Here is a 15398-nt window from a genome sequence, read left to right as displayed (position 1 = left end):
TCTTCTTCTTCCCTCACTAATCGATGGTATGGACCCGTTGATCTCCTTGTCCACTGTTTCCGTTTCACTACTGGGGCAATTACTGTAGTTGTTGTTTGGGTCCCTATCTCGAGCATCGTGTCCTTAGATGCAGTCTGGGTCCCTGCCTCAACCATGGTCCTCTGAGAGTATTGAACTGTGGCTCGGTAGGCATAGGCCAGGCCCCAGTACAGTGCGAGAAGCTGCTGGTTTTCATTGGGATAGGCAAGGCACCCTTCTATCAGGTGACGTGTCAGTTTGCCAGGGTTACTTGTCTGTTCGGATGTAAAATCCCAGATTATGGGAGGTGATAACCGTCCTAGGAATCTGCCGAAATCCTTCCATATACCCTGCCACCCAGGGACTGGTCGCTTGAGGGCACATTTCAATATTGCCTCACCTAAAACTTGCCTCCTCTTATACCAGGAAGAGACCAGGTTCCACAATACCCATAATATCCCACCAGTATTAATTATTAGTATTGAACAGCTCACGTAAGGGTGAACAAGGACCTCGGGAGCCTGCATAATAAAACCATTCACATCAATGCCTGGTAGGGAGAGGGAGATGTGTTCCCTCATCTCCTCCACAAGATAGCTCCCACAACACAGCAAAGCCATCACTGCCAGGACAAAGCACATAGACACTATTTGTATTAGCACGTTCCCACGTTCCTTCATTCTCCACACAAGATAACTCCCACAGCACAACAAAGCCATCAGTGCCAGGACAAAGCACACAGCCATTATTTGCATTAACATGTTCCCAAACTCAGCAAGCTAGAGATAAGCAAGCAGCTAACAAGCTCTGTGACCTGCACAGGAGCTTGCCACTTAATAACTAGCTATAGAACGCTTAATGCAAAACTGCCGTTGTCCTGCCCCACGTTGGGCGCCAAAAAGGACTGTGGTGGGTTGACCCTGGCTGGATACCAGGTACCCACCAAAGCCGCTCTATCACTCCCCCTCCTCAGCTGGACGGGGGAGAGAAAAATATAACGAAAGGCTCGTGGGTCAAGATAAGGGCAGTTTAATAAAACGATAGCAAAGGTTGCGCGCGAAAGCAAAGAAAAAACAAATGATGTTACTCTCTACTTCCCATCAGCAGGCGATGTCTGGCCACTTCCCGGGAAGCAGGGCTCCAGTACGCGTAGTGGTTGCTCTGGAAGACAAAAATGCCCCCCCCTTCTGTCTCCCTTCACTTAGCTTTTATATCTGAGCTGACGTCATATGGTATGGAATATCTGTTTGGTTAGTTTAGGTCAGCTGTCCTGGTTATGTCCCGTCCCAAGATCTTGCCCTGCCCCAGCCTGCCATTGAGGGGAGGGCAAAAATGTTGGAGAGACAGCCTTGATGCTGTGCCAGCGCTGCTCAGCAGTAGCCAAAACACTGGTGTGTTATCAACACCTTTCTAGCTACAGAGCTATGAGGGCTGCTATAGGGAGTACTAACTCCATCTCAGCCAGACCCAATACACTGCAATATTGCAAGTTCAATACAAGATAGAAGGACATTATACATAATTCTGAACATAATAGACATTAAGCTTTTTAATACTCCTGTGACCTTTTAACTCATTTTTGAAGTATTAAAGGGTTTTTTTTCTTTATTTCCGAAAGAGTAGTTTATCAGTTTACAACAGAGACAAGGAGTTGTTTGTTTTTTTTTTAACTACCACACCACTTTAAAGTAAGGTCATCTAAGATCAATTATTCAGAGTGTCCAAGTGCCACTTGGACATGTATATGTGTAAAACTTGTCAATTTCTTTTCTGGAAATAATACAGGCAATTAATGAGGATTTAGCATTCTTTCTCTGCTTGCTGAAAACTAGTTTAAGTGGAGTCTTTTGAATTAGAGTTAGTAACTCAACAATTTTTTTCATCTTAGTTTTGTTTGTGTGCATTTAAAAATTGGTCAGAGTTCATTTGTTCATCCAGAACCATCTAAAGTTTAGCCTTATTTTGACTAGCTCAATTCAAGCTACTTGTATGTACATACATTTACTATCTTCAACATCCAAATAAAACAAGGTTTTATTACAATACTGTATTGGTTTTGTTTGGCAAGGTTTTGGTAGCGGGGGGGGGGCGGTTACAGGGGTGGCTTCTGTAAGAAGCTGCTGGAAGCTTCCCCTGTGTTCGAGAGAGAGCGAACCCATATTAGCCGGCTCTGAGACGGACCCGCCGCCGGCCAAGGCCGAGCCAATCAGTGATAGTGGTAACGCCTCTGTGATAACATTTTTAAGAAGGAAAAAAAAGTTGGGACGGAGAGAAACTGCTGCCGGAGTGAGGAGTGAGAACATGTAAGAGAAACAAGCCTGCGGACACCAAGGTCAGTGAAGAAGGAGGGGGAGGAGATGCTCCAGGCGCCGGAGCGAAGATTCCCCTGCAGCCCGTGGTGAAGACCCTGGTGAGGCAGGCTGTCCCCCTGCAGTCCAGGGAGGTCCACGGTGGAGCAGATCTCCACCTGTAGCCCGTGGAGGACCCCACGCCGGAGCAGGTGGGTTCCCGAAGGAGGCTGTGACCCCGTGGGAACCCCGCGCTGGAGCAGGCTCCTGGCAGGACCTGCGGATCTGTGGAGAGAGGAGCCCACGGAGCAGGCTTTCTGGCAGGACTTGTGACCCCGTGGGGGACCCGCGCTGGAGCAGTGTGCTCCTGAAGGACTGCACACCGTGGAATGGACCCATGCTGGAGCAGTTCGTGAAGAACTGCAGCCCGTGGGAATGGCCCACGTTGGAGGAGTTCGTGGAGGACTGTCTCCCGTGGGTGGGACCCCATGCTGGAGCAGGGGAAGAGTGTGATCAGCCCTCGTCCTGAGGAGGTGAAGCGGCAGAAAATAACGTGTGATGACCATAAACCCCATCCCTGTCCCCCTGTGCCGCTGGGGGGGGCTTGGTGGTGAAATCTGGGAGGGTAGTTGTGCCCGGGAAGAAGGGAGGGGTGGTGGGAAGGTGTTCTGAGATTTCGTTTTACTTCTCATTACCTTGCTCTGGTTGATTTGTAATAAATTGAGTATGTTTTGCAAATTGAGTCTGTTTTGCCCGTGACGGTAATAGTGAATGATCTCTCCTGTCCTTATCTCGACCCGCGAGCCTTTTGTTATATTTTCTCTCCCCTATCCAGCTGAGGATGGGGGAGTGATAGAACGGCTTTGGTGGGCACCTGGTGTTGAGCCAGGGTCAACCCATCACAAATACATAAACTAAAGACACGAGCAGTGGAAGCAATGCAGCTACAAATCTACCAAAAAGATACCCCAAAATATTTAAAACATTTCCTGACCACTAACAGAAGAGAGTGGCAATTACATGCACAAGGCCATAATGTATCAGTGCACCACACAGGGAAATAAAGTTCACAGCACTCACACAATGCAGTATTAGTATCAAATGGGCTTCTTCATAGGAAAACAATTGAATAAAAAGCTTTGCATGTGCCTAATGGATGCAATATAACCATCCAGTGCTGGTGCTGTATTCCTTGATAAAAATCAAACTATCTCTGCTATTAAATTTGACAAGCAGCTGCAGCACAAGTACAGAGATTGCAAAGTGTAATCGACAGGGAACCAAATTATTCCCTGACATTGTGTAATTCGTGTTGAATTAAAAGAAGACAATAAGGGTTACATACCAATCTGGAAGGGGGAAGACACACATTGTGATTGAACAAATGCTTTGTGTAAATAGCAAGGCTTGCTTAAATGTTGCGTAAGGGTCACCAGAAAAGGGCAACGGCTATAACTTACTAGATAAGGAGGGAAAAAGACAACAGCTATAATTTACCAGATAAGGGGATTAACTCTACCACGACTGCACTTCTCCACATCAAAAGACATTCTACATCAAAAGACACTCCCCCTTGAGAAGATTGACCGAATCCGCCCAATAACAAACCTACACGAGTGAAGAAAGAAGCAAGACAAGGCGGAGATTTACAAGAAAGGGGTGCATGAACTGTATAAAAAGAATGTAACTATAACAGAAAGTTGCGAGCCGTTGGTGGAGCGCGGACTCCCCGGCCGCCCAGCGCTGCTTGCTTGCTATTCTCAATCAATATATGAATTTTATATAGAATTGGCTCTGTCGATTTATAACACACAGCTTCAATGACAAAGTTACAAGACTCCCTATTTTATTGCATTTTTCAAAAACTAATTGGATATTTAACTTTTTTAATAGAAAAAACACATTTCCCAAGTAGTCTCAGTTTAGAAGTTGTTTAGTAAAACATTGTAAAAGAGGAAATGCATTATATTTTGATGCAGAAAAGTGTGTGTTTAAGCAAATACACCCAAGTATAAAATTTAGCAGGTTTTGAAGGTGGAGATTTACAAGTGTTATGGGTTTGTGTGGCGTGGGTTTTTTTGGTAGTGGGGGATGGGCCGCAGGGGTGGCTCCTGTGAGAAGCTCCCTGGCTCCAAGTTGGGCCCGCCTCTGGCCCAGGCCAACCCAATCAGTGACAGTGGTAGCGCCTCTGGGAGAACAGATTTAAGAAGGGGAACCGGTAGTGAGTAGAGGGGTTGGAGTGTGGGAGGAACACTTCTGCAGACATCGAGGTCGGGGGGGTGTGGGTGTGGGTGCGGGTGCCTGAGGAGGTGATGCCCCTGCAGCCCGTGGTGAGATGGCAGGCTGTCCCCCTGTAGCTCATGGAGGTGAGCGGAGAAGCGGCGGCTCCCGAAGATGTCCGTGACTCCGTGGGAAAGCCCACGCTGGAGCGGCGTGTGACTGAAGATCAGCCCGCGGAAAGGACCCATGCCAGAGAAGTTTGGGAAGAACTGAAGCCCGCAGAAAGGACCCACACCATGGAAGTTTGTGAGGAACTGCAGCCCATGGAAAGGACTCACGTTGGAGAAGTTCATGAAGGACTGTCTCCCGTGGGAGGGACCCCACAGTGGAGCAGGGGAAGAGAGAGGAGTCCTCCCCCTGAGGAGGAAGGAGCGGCAGAGACAAGGTGTGGTGAGCTGACCCCACCCCCTGCTCCCCTGTGCTGCTCAGGGGAGGAGGTAGAGAGAACCAGGAGTGGAGTTGAGCTGGGAAGGGTGGGGGGAAGGTGTTCTAAAGTTTGGTTTTATTTCTTATTATCCTTGTTTTGATTGGTAGTAAATTAAATTGATTTTGTTTCTTCCCCAAGTTGAGCCTGTCTTTTGTCTGTGACCATAAGTGGTGAGTGATCCCTCCCAGTCCTTATCTCGACCCACAAGCCTGCCTTTATGTTTTCTCCACATCCGACCAGCTCGGTGCAGGGGGGAGTGAGTGAGCGAGTGGCTGCGTGGTGCTTTGTTACCAGCTGGGCTTAAACCACGACAACCAGGCAGGTGGAGAATTTGTACCATCACGTAGTATCAAGCTTGCAACAGTTTTACAGATAAGCAAAGGATATGACTGGATTTCTTTTTTTTGTTACAGTAAATCAAAACAGTGCAATACATCTTGCAACTACAGTTCATCATATTAGCTTGTTTATAATCCAATACATGCAACTTGAAAATTAAGGTCAAATCAAGTTTTCATGAGTATTGTCTTTCACATCAGACACTACATTGCTGGGTTCTTTTAAAGCATTATACCACAGATGGGTAATCTTATTGGTAGAGCCAAACTCAATTTGGATTAAAATCAGCAAAACCAAAGAGAGGCTGGTCATTGCCAGATACTTAATACAAGTATCAGAAAACATTGTTTACTCTATATTTCAAATTGGGTGTCCCTTTCATAACTTTTGGGGTATGTTTTGTGATTTTAATCAGTGAGGAGGGGTAGACATTTAGATGTTTCACGTTTAGTTCCTTTGTAGCTACAATTAATTGGAGAACAGTAATTTCACAAGTGAATAGCACAATGACCTGAAGCATTATCACTACTATTTATGATCCAACACGGGTTGTTGTGGTTCTTTTATCCGAGAAGAAGCTTTTGAGGAGAAATACCTGCCCAATACTAACTACAAGAAGAATGATTGCTTCCCCTATTGACCAATAGGCTACTCTTGTGTTTAAATCCTCTGCTCTGCTGCGGCCTTGTGCTTCTCTCAACCGGAAGTGAGTCTGATAATCAATGACAGACTTCAAAGCTTCATGTATTGAAACACACGCAGACTCCATCTAGAGAAGTAAACAAATACACAGCTTGGTTAAGAACCCTTCTAATGCTTGTTCTGTGAAGTTTTGTGGTTTGATATTTAAAATGAGGATTCACATAGCTTTACAGATGAAAGATTATCTCAGTCCACTGTCAGACTGAAATACTATAAATTTAATGTATTAATCAAGTTTTACACACAGGAATGTGACTGACCAGTATTAAAGTGTGAAAAACTGTGGACCCAATAAAAAGTAATGCACTCTAAGAACCACAAACTGAATCTTAAAATTCATGCATGTTTGGGTTCAAAAGTGAATATAAACACTGTATTGAAATGTCAGTGATCCAACACTTGTTAATTCTACATATACCAGCAAAACAAGCAGTAAATCTCCAGATTTAGATAATATTAGAAACTTACTACCTAATATGTGCATAGTATATATTAAAATGCTTCTAGATGTCAAAGTATGCGATTCTTCATTGCATAATTCAGTTTCAAAAAAGCCTGAAATCTAGATTGCTGACTTCAATATGTTCTTTTGTCATGAGACCCTTCTATTAGTCACATATGTAAAAATGATTAGAGAAAGGACAGCTGTTACCTTTCAGTGTTCTTGGATGCTCCCTACCATATTCATATAACAAACACTCAAGACCAAGTTGCCCAATTGCACTTGTCATCTTTCATAAAAATCACATTCCCTTTTCTAACCTGAAAAATCTTAACCTTTTCAATCTATGTACTACAGGCTTTCCAAGACCTAGATCATTTTACACATAAAATTCTTCTATTTTCAGTTTATCTTCTGAAAGTAAGAGTCAGTACCCATGATTGTCTTTTGACCATCAAAAAATTAATGAATATCTTCAAAATACTTAAGTTTTAGAACAACTAACCAACTGGCTATCCCCTAAAAATCAGTATTTCCTGAAGATCAAAAGCACAATCTATCACAAAAGGAAGTGTTTGACACCCTAATGAAAATCACTGTCAGTTACTTATATCTGTGTCAAATCAGTTTTCAAGTTGATGACTTTAAGGACAGGTGTCTGAACAAGTCCAAAATATTCTTCTAAACAAAATTCAGGAAAAAATTTCATGCATTAAGTTCTACCATTTGTTTCACTGCTAAATTACAGAGCCCTCCTCTACTCTGCAGCAGGGATCTTAAATTTAAACAAAGTCTAGTTTCAGGGATTTACCTTTTACATTCCCTGTGAAAGTCTGCCCAAATTTGGTCATACTACAAGCCTCAAGAAAATTGCAATGGAGGACCTACTTACCAAAGATATGTTATGCTTTGAAAGTTAATTTCCCCTTTCCCAAAGATCTGATTTGCATTATGTATGCTACAACCCAGTGATAAACTTTTTCCTTATACCTTCTCCCACAGCCTGCAAAGATGCTGGATCTAGAATCTGCACGTTCTGTGTTCTCAATACTCTCTACTGGTGCCAGAGTACTGACCAAAAAAACCCAAATACACCCCCCCACACCAATACACAAAAAACCCAAAACATGTAACAATGCACAGAATGAAGACTACAGAAAGTGCAGGGACATAGGGAGCTACAGGATCAAGAATCAAAAGACAACATAAAGCAGAACAGAAAGATTATGAGAAGAAAGAGATAATTATAACTGAATTCACAGCAAGTCACCTACTCATTACAAATCTTTAGCCACTGCAGGCTTACATGGGGTAAATTCAAGTGAGCAAGATGGTATTCGGGAAGCGGCATTTCTACCATTGAGTTCAAACTAGTAAAATAGTGTCTACGTGCAGCATTTTTAAATGGTTGTTTAAAGTGAAGCTTGGTAACAGTTATAGTATAAGAATGTTAGTGAGAATTCATGAAATGACTATTCCAAGTGAAGTTGGATGATTTAGTTTGGGCAGAAGTGGTGTAAAACTAAAATTCTGAAGAAAGAAGGGAACATTATGAAAATAAGTCTGGAGCAAGAATACTGCTTTGCCACTTAAGTGTCTTATAAATGACATATCTAGAAGCCAGTTAAGTATGACTGATTTTGTTAATTTGTTCATTTTGCTAGAATTCTCTTCCCATTTTAAAAGTGACAGTTACATAAGAGATCAACCACTCAAGTCTTCCCCTCAAAAAATACTCCAAACTATTTTAATATAAAACCAAATTTTTCTCAAAGTTTCTCCAAAGTTCAGGAATTTTGAAAACCCCAATCCATTGATATTTCACACTTTATAAAATCCATACTTCCACAGACATAGAACCATGGCATTATAAAGTTCCCTTAAACTCTAGGCCAATGTATATTTTCCCTAATTTCCACTTAAACACTTGGTAGTTCCTCCTCAACTCTGCATTATGTAAATCCTAATTTTCAGAAAAGGTTCACTTTTAGTAACTCAGTTTATTTTAAAGAAGCTCCAACCCATTCATTTTCAACAGTGATATAGATATCTAATGCAGTTTAATTTGAAAAACATTCCCTCCACCTAACAGTTACTGTCAAACAACAATATTTTACCTGGGTAAGTGCAGTTGCTCTGTTCTCACTAGGAAACAGTGGTGGATCTTCTCCAACCTGGAAATCAAAGTACACAGTTTTGTGTGTGAAAGTAGAGAACTCATTGCTGAAGCAGAATTTGTATGTTCCATTTCTGGATGCAGTAAATGTGAAGCTATCATATTGTTTCTTCATCTCTTTGTATAATACAGCACCATCAGGACCTTCCAACCGACAGTCAACATCATAATGACCTCCAGTAATCACCTGAAAACAACAAGAAATTGTCTTAAGCAGAACAGACATGCAACTAGTGCTTCCCCAACTAGCGCTTCCAATTGTTTGATCTGACAAATGTTTTAAAATAAAATGCATTAATTTAAAAATCTTTCAATACAAGTTTGCAAAAATCCTCATTCTATGGAAGAGTCACAGAACAATTAAAAATAAGATCTTTTAAATTAAGGATATGTAATATCAACTATGTTTTCTAACAGTATATGAGGGAAGTTTTAGTTACTTTGTTTTAAGATACTGGTACTAGAGCAAAGGCTAGAGTAGATGAAATTTGATGGGGCAAAGACATTACTGTAATAAATTACTAATTTACTATATCCACAAGCCCATCCGTGCAATTTATTCAGCAAGTTGAGATTGCCAAAATGCAATAAAATAGCTCCTTTATGTATGGCCTAAACTGTCTAACTAGCCTATTAGGTCAAGCTGCTTTATGTTGCAGGAATGGCATATGTCCAGTAGAACACGTATTACAGCCTGGCTCATTTTCATATGCACATGTCAACACAGCAATGTTCTAGAGGTTCTGCTGCCTCACTCCTGCACAATTAATGACAGTATTTCTTTCCAACACCAGCACATTCAGATTATGCCTACAAGCAACTCAAAACTTCATATGATGGTCTCAAGTATTGTCAGCCTTTGATTATTATTGGTCTATAGCACATTTTTCTGTAGAATCAGACTAGCTACCCAATCTCCACAGCAAGGGCAACTAGCAGTTTAGTTATTCATAGCTTACTATTCTGATGACTCTCAGGCTAATAGTTAAATTTAATCCTTGCTCCAAACTTCTTGCCTTTAAGATAAAGCATCCTGAAGGATGAAGAGACTTCTAGCCAAAGGCACAGCCCTTTTATATGCATACAGAAGCTTTCTAAAATAGTAGACATTTTATTTGAAATATTTAAATATCTTTTCAAACACATAATGCTATAAAGATTTATTCAGAGGTGCCAAGCACCAGAAGCAACACTTCAGATAGGCTGTTTGCATAACATAGTTTGAGTGCCCACCAGTTTATACAGATATTATTAAAACCCTAATATTAACGGTAAAAGTGAAATAAGAAGAGATTCCCCGGGGGCCAAGGGAAACAAGGAGTACCTGAAACTCGAGGGTGCACTTAGTGCCCTGAACAATCTCCTCGTAAAAGCATTGCTTAGCGTTGTCAGGCAGCTCAAAAGTGATCTCAGATGCCCGTGCCGTGCAGGCCACCAGCAGCAGCGTCAGCCACCCCCACGGTCCCGCGGTTCCGGAGCCCCGTAACAGCATCACTCAGCGTACAGAGGGGACTAATGGTAACAAAGATTGAGCCGGGCGGAAAACGGATAGCCTCACGTCAGAGGCCAACGAGCACGGAACCCGGAGGAAGATGTCTGTGGCTCTAACCAGTCACGACGGAGAAACCTAACCTAGGAAACGCACTGCACACCCGAAAGCTACCACAGCGCCTAGTACCGCCCTCATAGAAGCGCTTCCGGGTGAGCCCCCATAGTTTTATAGACATGGTGTTCAGCGTAGAAGGGGGTGCTCCTCACTTCTTCCGCGCGTTTGCTGCCTGGCAACGGTTGTCAGGGAGCGCGGCAGCCCGGCACCGCCGTGGGGCCTGGGCTTGGTCCCGGCCGTGACACCAGCGAACCGAGGTGGTGTCTGCGTTCACACAGACGACCCCTCGGCACCAAAGGTACTATAGGTGCACGTGTGAGGCCTACGCATCCCGGCTTTGTGCTGAGGGGTGCTCAGATTACATAGCTAATGTACAGATATTTAGCCAAGTATTCACACATAAGTCTCTAGAGAGTTCTCCTCTCTGTCATACCTGCAAGGCACAATCCAGGTTCTCCAATATATCAAAACTTTTGTCCATTCTACGCAATTATCCAGAGGTTAAACTTTTCAAATTCTTGTGAGGCATGATTTAGAGCTGAAATAGTGGACTCTATTCTCCAAATGCAAGTGAAAAGTGTCTGAAGTACTCTCTCTGTATATCTGCAAATTACTGAATACACAGGGTTGAGTTTCAGAGTTGGAGTTCAACTTTATATGTCATTTAACATTCATTGCTCCAGAGAGAGAAAGTGCAAGATCAAAATTAAATTCTGCCAATTAAAATGTTCACACTGACTGCGGGAATATCAGATTTAAGTTCTACTCTAGTAAATAATCAGTTATTTTTACCAAGTAAAACAGCTTCAGAAGAAGAAATCAGAGATGACCCCTGTAGTGATCCTGACTGAAAAAACATTGTACATTGAGGAGTTAGTGATCCACATAACAGGTAACCTGATGTACTGGTTTTAGCTGGGATAGAGTTAACTTTCTTAATAATAGCTTGTATGGTGCTATGTTTTGGATTTGTGATGAAAACAGTATTGCTAACACACTGCTGTTTTAGCTATTGTTGAACAGTACTTCAAGGCATCAAGGCCTTTTCTGATTCTCACACTGCCCTGCCAGTGAGTAGGCCCGGGGTGCACAAGAAGTTGGGAGGGGACACAGCTGGGACAGCTGACCCCAACTGACCAAAGGGATATTCCAGACCATATGACATCATGCTCAGCAATAAAAACTAGGGGGGGAAGTTTTGCTGGGGCTGCCATTGCTCAGGTACTGGCTGGGCATTGGTCAGTTGGTGGTGAGCAATTGGGGTTTTTTGCATCACTTCTTTGTTGGGAGCTGGCTTGCTGAAAAGGGACATGGGCCTGTGGAAAAGTTGTGCGAGCAGAGTTCTGTGTGAAAGAATGTCAGTTTGAGCAGCAAGATTAGGCCTTGGCCGAAAATAGCTGGCTTTACTGATAGCAGGAGAAAAAACAGCAGCTGGTCTTGTCGTTATCGGGAGAAAGGTAAAAACAGCGTGACCTTGGCATAACTTCACAAGTAACTTTCGAAGAAGTTCTCATGAGAAAGTTACTGAACACGCATAGCTGCCAGCCACAAGTGGGTGTGTTTTAGTAATGAATAAACATTAGCAATGTACCAATCATATTAGGACTAGTAGTCATAATTATCGCAAACTGTATAAATATGAGCTAGCCTTGCAAATAAAGTTGAATCACTTCTATCACTCATATTGGGTCGACTTACGTGCATTCCTCCGCCGTTCCAACAAATGGTGCCCAAACGTGGGGCCGAAGAAAGGGGAATTGGAGCGATGGACACTGAGAAGCACCGGTAGCAGCGACCGGGGGGCAAAAGATTAACCAAACGCTGATCGTCTTGGTTGGTGTGTTAACTCTCGTGCCTGGACCGTCCAAAAGGGGTTTGCCGTCAGTGAGGGCTACTGGAAAAAGGCTGCAAAGACTTTTTAACCGAGGTGCCTTAATCAAGGTAGCACCAAGGAGTATCGAGAAGCCGGCTGGCAATGGATCAAGAAGTAGCCCTAGAATTATTACAGCGCTTTTTAGAAAAGCGGGGAGTAAATTGCGTTAAGCAAATTTCGGGGTTAGTCGCGCTGGGTCGCGTTAAGGGGTGTTTTAAGAATCCAGATTTATTGTTTGAGGAGAGTGAGTGGCGTAAGTTAGGAGATGTATTATGGGACTTGGTAATTGATGATGATAAATCAGTTAAAAAATTAATGAAACCTTGGCGGGAAATTATTAACAGTATTAAGCGATATAAATTAGAAAAGAATTTTGCGGCAGTGGCTACAGAACGGCTGGGGGGTACTGAGGAATCAGCAGGCTTACTTACTTATGGTAAGGAGTACGTTCCTACTCCGTCCACTGGCCCACCAGTTACAGTACATCCTAAAGTGGCCAGTCAGCTGCCTCCTGTACCACCACGCAGTAATGTTACAAATTTATCTAATGAATCAGAAGTAAAATCTACTGCACCACCATGTCCTAAAGAATCAGAATCGGAAATCCCGCAAATTGAAATGAAAGAGGGAATACCGAGTAATCAATCATTAAAAAATCGACTGAAAATAACACCTGTAAATTGGCAAAAAATATTACAAGGTGCAGTAGAAGATAAACAGTATGAACTGGCTGGCAGCATTTCGGAAGTTCTTGCTTGCCCAGTTGTTTACAATGTAGGAGATGATGGAAATTTAGAAGGATTACATCAGCCACTAGGCTGGAAATTACTATCACAATTACGATCTACAGTTAATGAAGCAGGATTACAATCCGAGCCTGCTAAACAAATGTTAAACTATATATGGGGAAGTGTAATCTTGTGTCCAGAGGACATTAAAGGAGTTATCCGAATGATAATGACACAATCACAGCAGTTATTATGGCAAGCTCACTGGCAGCGGCATTGTGAGGTTTCAATGCATCAGCCGCGTCAGCAGGGAGACCCGCTTTATGGGGTTACTGTTGAGCAACTGATGGGATCAGGCCGATTCGCTAGTATTGATGTTCAAATCCAACAAGGTCCAGATGTATGCTTGGAGTCTATGCGAACGGCCAGAATGGCAATAGGGAATGTGAGAACTCAGCCAGTGTCACCTTCGTATATGTCAATGAAACAGAGTAGAGACGAACCTTTTGGGAAATTTGTAGATCGAGTGACATCCGCAATCGATCAGTCTGATGTCCCTGAATGGATGAAGGGAGCTATATTAAGACAGTGCATTTATGAAAATACTAATCCCGAAACTAAAGCAATAATTCTGTCTTTACCGGGGGATGCAACCGTAGAAATGATGCTAGATAGATTAAGTAGAGTTCCAGTGGGTCGGCAAGCGATGTTAGTGGAAGCAGTGCGGGAATTAGGGAAAGATCTGATTCAGGCACAGCAGCAAGCATTCGCAGCCTTAGCTCCGTTGCGCCAGCCTGAGACGCGACCCCGATCATCGATACAATCAAGAAGTAAATGTTTCCGCTGCGGGCAAGAAGGTCATATGAGAAGGCACTGTAGAGTTTCTCAAGTTTGGTGCGAGAACTGTCAAGTGAATAATCATAGCACCAGCGTCTGCAAGCGGACGGGAAACGGACAAGCGAGCGCGTCGGGTTGCGGCGCGAGGACAATAGCCGCCCCAGCCCTTCAGACTCCATCGATGGGGGAACAGAGCCATCTACCGGTGGAAAACAATGCAAACCCATTTCTACAGAGTCCCTGCAACCAGCCACAAAAGGAAGCCTCGGGCTGGACTTGGCAACAGCAATAGATATTACATTACTGGACTCACGACCACAAAAAGTTCCTACAAACATTCATGGACCTATAACTATTAATGGACAAACCTATGGAGCATTATTACTTGGACGATCATCGAGCGGAATACAAGGACTGTTTATTTTACCAGGAGTCATTGATGCTGACTACACTGGCGTGATATCAATTGTACTGCAAACAAATTTTCCACCAATCCATGTGCCAGCCGGCAGTCGGATTGCACAATTGGTCCCTGTGCCGCAGTTGACTAAGGACTTACATCCATGTTCTGAGAAGGCAAGACAAAATGATGGATTCGGATCTACTGGAGGACTAACCATGTTAACCATGGCAATGAACCAGCGACCGGTAATGAGGATTACAATGGACAATTATGGACATTCTGTTCACATTGAAGCACTATTTGATACGGGAGCCGACCTTACCATCGTGTCACAGGATCGTTGGCCGGAGAGTTGGCCCTTGGTTCCTACGACTACCGGAGTTGAAGGGGTTGGCGGATCTACATCGGTACGGCGTAGCAGAGACAGAGTTACTATCATCATAGACGGGAGAACAACAACTGCCTTTGTGACTGTGATGTCGCTTCCACAAGGAGTACAGGCTCTTGTTGGAAGGGATGTTTTAGATCAAATGGGAGTGATCCTTACGACGGACAAGCATTTTCAATGGCGGTCACTGCAGAATGGACTTTCCCGATCCAATTACAGTGGCTGACAGATGATCCAGTCTGGATCGAGCAGTGGCCGTTGAAAAAGGAAAGTCTACAGGCAGCTCATAACCTTGTTCGAGAACAGCTTCAACAAGGACATTTACAGTTATCAACAAGTCCATGGAATACTCCAATCTTTGTAATAAGAAAGAAATCAGGAAACTGGAGACTACTACAAGATTTAAGAGCAGTAAATTCTCAAATGCAACCAATGGGAGCTTTACAACCTGGACTACCCAATCCTGCTATGTTACCAGATCAATGGACTCTATTGATAGTTGATCTTAAGGACTGTTTCTTCACCATACATTTGCATCAGCGAGACACCCAGCGATTTGCATTTACTCTGCCTTCGATTAATAGAGAGGCGCCTGCGCAACGGTATGAATGGACAGTGTTACCACAAGGTATGAAGAATAGTCCAACTCTTTGTCAATTATTTGTGGACAATGCATTACTTCCTGTCCGGGAGGCCTGGCCGACAGCGTTTATTTATCATTATATGGATGACATCCTGATAGCTCAAAAGGACTGTTTTACAAAACAACAAGAGCAATTTTTATCGCAGACTTTAAGAAAGGAAGGTTTAGTCATTGCTCCAGAAAAGATACAGAGGGTTTCGCCTTGGAAATACCTCGGCTGGAATATTTCAGAATCTCAAATTCGCCCT

The 15398-nt window shown here is 43.3% G+C and overlaps 1 protein-coding gene across 1 annotated transcript; it reads right to left on the bottom strand.

Moving 5' to 3' along the window:
• Nucleotides 1-4976: 4976 nt before the first annotated feature.
• On the bottom strand, nucleotides 4977-10337 carry LOC126035383 (transmembrane emp24 domain-containing protein 7). Its single transcript, XM_049793935.1, has 3 exons — nucleotides 9997-10337; nucleotides 8614-8859; nucleotides 4977-6121 (listed from the first exon to the last, which is right to left on the bottom strand). The coding sequence occupies exons 1-3, from the start codon at nucleotides 10162-10164 to the stop codon at nucleotides 5885-5887; spliced, it is 651 nt and encodes a 216-aa protein (XP_049649892.1). The 5' UTR covers nucleotides 10165-10337; the 3' UTR covers nucleotides 4977-5884.
• Nucleotides 10338-15398: the final 5061 nt, after the last annotated feature.

Source organism: Accipiter gentilis, chromosome W, assembly GCF_929443795.1.
Source record: "Accipiter gentilis chromosome W, bAccGen1.1, whole genome shotgun sequence".
NCBI lineage: Eukaryota > Metazoa > Chordata > Aves > Accipitriformes > Accipitridae > Astur > Astur gentilis.
This window is presented reverse-complemented; position numbering and strand designations above follow the sequence as displayed.